Here is a 5,071-nt window from a genome sequence, read left to right on the forward strand (position 1 = left end):
AGTATCGCATAAGCCTGAATGATATTTGTCATAAAAGCAGGAGAAACACAACGTTTTACGGCACATAGAATACATTATAAACGCAACTTTGCCACATGCACAAGGTTTTTTTAAGCTATTGACAAATAACAAGCATGCTTTGCCATCAGTAGCCTCAAAAAACCTTGCTCATGTGGCAAAGCTGCGTTTATAATGTGTTCTATGTGCTGTGAAACGTTGTGTTTCCCCTGCTTTTATGACAAATATCATTCAGGCTTATGCGATACTTATAAAGCTGACGTATGAAATAGTGTACAATATACAGTAACCAATACCAATTAAACAATAAATAATATTACACATTATTTGTATATTCCATTTTTTCCTAATCTCCAAAATCACAAAAATACTTTATTTTGGATCTTTGTTACGTTGGGTTTAATTTGCTTGCTCTCGTTGCATTGGGTTTTATTTATTGCAGGTTTTTTGTTACATTGTAAATGAAACGTGCGTTTTTCATATGTACATTGAATATCCGTTGATTACTGTAAATTTGATTACTTTTGATTACTTTTTAATAGAAATGATATAAGTATTAAAATAAAATAAATTTTCTCGACATTGGCTGAAAAAGTGCGTCTTACTGCTTGGTCAAAATAATGTCTAAGTGATACACTTCACGTACCATAAGTTTCAGATTTTTCTAAAATTACCACATCTGAGCCTCTCCTTAAAAGATTCAATCATGACAGCGAAAAGGTGTTCTCGAAGTTAGTTGTAAAAATGTTATATTGTTAATGAATCAATATCTTCTAATCCTTTGGAATTTTTGCGTTTGATACATCTTAAAATATTCATAATTATTAATAATTTATAAATTTATTAAATTATATTATCTTACCACATGCAATTCTTAAAACACAATTTGCTATATAATCTCGATAGATAATTTCATTTCCATGTAACCCAACGTTTTTTAATTCATCTGTAAGTGTTACTGATTGTTCAATAAATGTATTAAAGAAACCTTGCAGCATGGGTGAACTAAATGTTGGTGCAGCCATTATTCTTATTCGAGTCCATAAGGATGCTGAAATAATTATAATATAGAATTATAATGACTAAAAATATATAACAAATACTATCATAATTTTAAAACTGAGTTAATGTTAGAAATATTAGTATAAAGTTTTAATAAAAATTTGTGAAGTTTTATTAACATTTAGTAATATTAAACAATATCTATTTGGAATTACATATAACGTAAATAGAATATGATATAAAAGTAAATATTAATACTTATATTATCAATTACAGTAAACTTTCAATATTATAACATATTATATGTATAGTACGAGGTGTATATAAATAATTATAAAGAAATGAAGAAGATGTATACATATTTAATTTCTTTAAACACATATATTTATACATATTTTATTTCTTTAAATTACTTTTAAATTTACTTTCTGAATTACTAACAATAAAAGTAATTATATAGTTTTAAACCAGCAATTAGTTGAGTGTTATGCTGTTGTATTTAAATATCTCTTACCAGGAGCAGTGAATAATCCCATTCCATAAAATGGAGGAATAAATTTATAGAGCGTAGATTTATCTAAACAATCTTTGCTGTATAAGACAATCTACAACATTATAAATTAGTTATTTCTTAATTGCATATTTGTAATGTCATGCGTAATTTTATTTTATTCAAGTAACATAAATTTCGTCAATTATAAAACTAATTTGTGTTAATTGGTCGATGTAATAATTATAATGTCAAAATTTTATATTTAAAACATATAAGTATATACTTATACTTACATGTTAAAGAAGCACATATTGGTTTTATATTTGATCGTTTTGTGAATGGTTATAATAAAACATTAGATACGTTTAAGAAACATATAGTACAAAACATATGTGCCAGCGTATTTTATCTGGGACATATACATATATACAATTTGTATAAATAATGTAAAGTAGATACTTATTAAATTTTAATAGAAGCATTATATTAGAATCAAAAATCATTTCTTACTTTTGCTGTATCTATTTCGGATATTACAATTAATAACTTGCTGAATAACCAAACTTGACAAAAGGATGGATAATCTTGCAGAACCTTTAATGCATTTTTTCCAAAATCTAAAAATTTTAGTATATTTTAATGACGGTTTTTAAAAGAGTACTTATTACTATATACAAGGTGTCCGGTACTCAAAGCTAGTAAGGCGCTCGTGGACAGGTAGAGTGAGTAAACTAAATCGACAAATCCTCCACTACTTTACGATTTATCAAAAAAGAGAAAATAAGATCGTTTATGTTTTCCCAGTCTTAACAGTAATTTTAAGCCTTAAATACAATGAAAACGAATAAGGAATAAGCAATAGAGAATAAGAATTTCAATTTATCAGAAAGCGTATATTATGGAATATACGGTTTCTAATAGGTTGAAATTCTTATTTTCTGTTACCTGTTCTTCCTTTTCATTGTGTTTAAGGCCTTAGTCTTATAATTAGTTTCAGAAAGTTCCAATCTTTTAAGATAGTCCTAATCCCTTATGAAAATGACGTGAAGCGCATGCGCATAAAATAGAAAAGAGTAAAATGTCAATCGCAAAGTTAATTAAATGTGTGCAACAATTTGATGTGGTTTGAAATAATAGATCCAATTATTTCTGCTGTCATCTGTAGCAATCTCGTCATCTGTCATCACATCGTTTTAGTTTGCGGTTACGTTTCGTCTTACATATGCGCATGCACAGTTTGAATGTCTAGGGAAGCATAAACCAGTCCTTAAGATTAATTTAGTATTAACTTTAAGGCCCATTTTACAATACGTCGTATATCAAGACGTAAGTTGTAAGCCCGAAGAATTGACCAATTACAATCGAATATTAATTCTTTTTACATATTCGACTGTGATTAGTCAATTCTTACAACTTGTGGCTTACGACCTGATATACGACGTATTGTAGAACAGATCTAAGAAAACGGTTAAGATAGAAGCATAAATTAGTATTAACGGGGTATTCTAGTTTAGCGAGTCAAAAAAATGAATTTTTTTTATTACATATTTTGCAAAGAAAATATGTCTGCAAAAGGATTTAGCCCGACTCGCAAAATTAACAAAATTATTGCTCGTGATAAAGAGCGGTCTCGATCTTTATGTAATCAGTACAAAAAACTTTAAATGCATTTTTCTCGAAAGCACGTTTTTCAAATTGGCTCCTATGATATCTTGAAAACCAATTGACCAATCAAATCGGGCTTGTGCACACATTTTCATTTTTCATCATATGCGTGGCTATACCCCCACTACAATCAAGTCAAAATATATATTTTTTTAATTTTTATAATCTTTTAATGGTGAAAAAAATTGCAAAAGTCGAAACTTAATTTGTAAAATAGCGTCAATCTTTAAATTTTCAATAGTTTTTTACTTTTTTTTATTCTAGTACCTGGTATAACCAAACTCATACTAATTAATTAAGAATTTCTTTGATTTTTTTGTTTTAAATGAGCAGAAGAGAGAAGAAGTCGGAATTATGGGAGCCGTGGACTAATTTTTTTTTCATGACCTCAGTATATATTGTATACAGCACTTGTGAGTTATTTTTAAATACAAATATTTTGAAACATACTTTAAATATGTACAAATATGGAGGCCAAAACTTCGTTCCAAAAAACTTTATACTTTTTTTTTAAAAAATTCGCAAAATAGCATAAAAATTTGGTCTCTAGACTAAGCTCTATTAAAGCGACTCGACGACGTGGTCATTGTTTTATCGGCAATTGTGCGTATGTATGCGTGTGATATTGATGTAGTAGAGTATATTGATGTATCTATGTTTATTGTCCCATCTGCAATATCACATGCATTTACACATTTATCGTACATAATATACACATAATATACACATAAATATACACACGCATTTTTGTACAATCTTTTCTCACATATATATAAAAGCATATAGAATTATTAATAAAAGCGTAGTATTATTCTTTTAAGCTCCAAATTGATGCTTATTTTATACATACAAAGTATAAAATTCTTATACCAATCAAATATTGTTTGTTGTACGAGTTATTGAAACTAGCTATCGATAAAAAAACTGTAATTCTCAAAAATTTTTTCTTACGTAATAATTTCATTCGCATTCTTATCTATATACTATTCTTATTTGCATGCGCGCGTTATTATCTGTACTTTTGAAAAGGGATTTTCGAAAAGTAATATATACGAAATCTTGTACAAAAATTATGTTTCATCGGTAAACAATTCCAGCATCACCTTAATATCATTTAGATAGTAGAATAATTTAACATGAAGTAAGGAATAAGGAATTAAATAATCTAAGAAGATACTGGTAAAAATGTACTTATAAAAAGGCATCATATAACTTAGAGCAAAGATTGAAGAAGCAAGTCACTACTAATCGGTGGAACAACATATCAAACCCTCGATCTAGGTTTAATATAATTATATATCTATAAAAATCAGATAATAACAAATAATATCAAGAACAGAATTTAATATATAATTAAATGTTTTTATACTATTTTTTAAATATTATTTAAATTATTTTCTACCCTTAATATTATTTGTTCTTACCTTCATAACTTGTCAGAAAATGATAGAAACTACCAATAAATGGCAATGTTTTTGGTCCCGGTATACCATCTAATTTTCTAATAAAAAACACTTTTTGGCAGAACTTCCAAAAAAAGTAACTTATAAATACAATTGCCAAGCAAATCAATATATTTACAAACAACATTGTATTAAACAATAACCAATACAAGATGCCAGTATAACTTGATATCAACTTCTCTATCAAAATGGAGATGTCGTTAAATAGGCGAGGCTTTTATAACATTTTCCCACTTAAAAATTAATTATTCAATTATCAAGAGCTAATAAAATCTGTCGAGTTGACCATCCATTATTTTTCTCGACATAATATCAAGCGCTGCGGTAGCGGCGCGACGCCAAGTATATATAAAATAATATATATAAATAAAAGCCGGGTGATGACTTGTGAGTATACGGCACTGGCACTGCGCTACCGCTTAGCTTTATC

The 5,071-nt window shown here is 27.9% G+C and overlaps 1 protein-coding gene across 1 annotated transcript; it reads right to left on the bottom strand.

The window, feature by feature from the left end:
* Positions 1-781: 781 nt before the first annotated feature.
* Positions 782-4,833, bottom strand: LOC105460493 (cytochrome P450 4C1-like). Its single transcript, XM_011706946.1, has 4 exons — positions 4,603-4,833; positions 2,024-2,130; positions 1,535-1,625; positions 782-1,069 (listed from the first exon to the last, which is right to left on the bottom strand). Exons 1-4 carry the CDS (start codon positions 4,766-4,768, stop codon positions 867-869), a joined length of 567 nt encoding a protein of 188 aa, XP_011705248.1. The 5' UTR covers positions 4,769-4,833; the 3' UTR covers positions 782-866.
* Positions 4,834-5,071: the final 238 nt, after the last annotated feature.

The sequence above is a fragment of the Wasmannia auropunctata genome, unplaced genomic scaffold (genome assembly GCF_000956235.1).
Source record: "Wasmannia auropunctata unplaced genomic scaffold, wasmannia.A_1.0 LD320909.1, whole genome shotgun sequence".
Taxonomy (NCBI): Eukaryota; Metazoa; Arthropoda; class Insecta; order Hymenoptera; family Formicidae; genus Wasmannia; species Wasmannia auropunctata.

Excerpts from the sequence above, each read along its gene's own strand:
- LOC105460493 (XM_011706946.1), bottom strand. The coding sequence starts at position 4,768 with ATGTTGTTTGTAAATATATTGATTTGCTTGGCAATTGTATTTATAAGT. Across the intron at positions 2,131-4,602 it reads TTTTCTGACAAGTTATGAAG|ATTTTGGAAAAAATGCATTA; the intron begins GTAAGAACAAAT and ends TAAAATTTTTAG. Across the intron at positions 1,626-2,023 it reads CCGAAATAGATACAGCAAAA|ATTGTCTTATACAGCAAAGA; the intron begins GTAAGAAATGAT and ends ATAATGTTGTAG.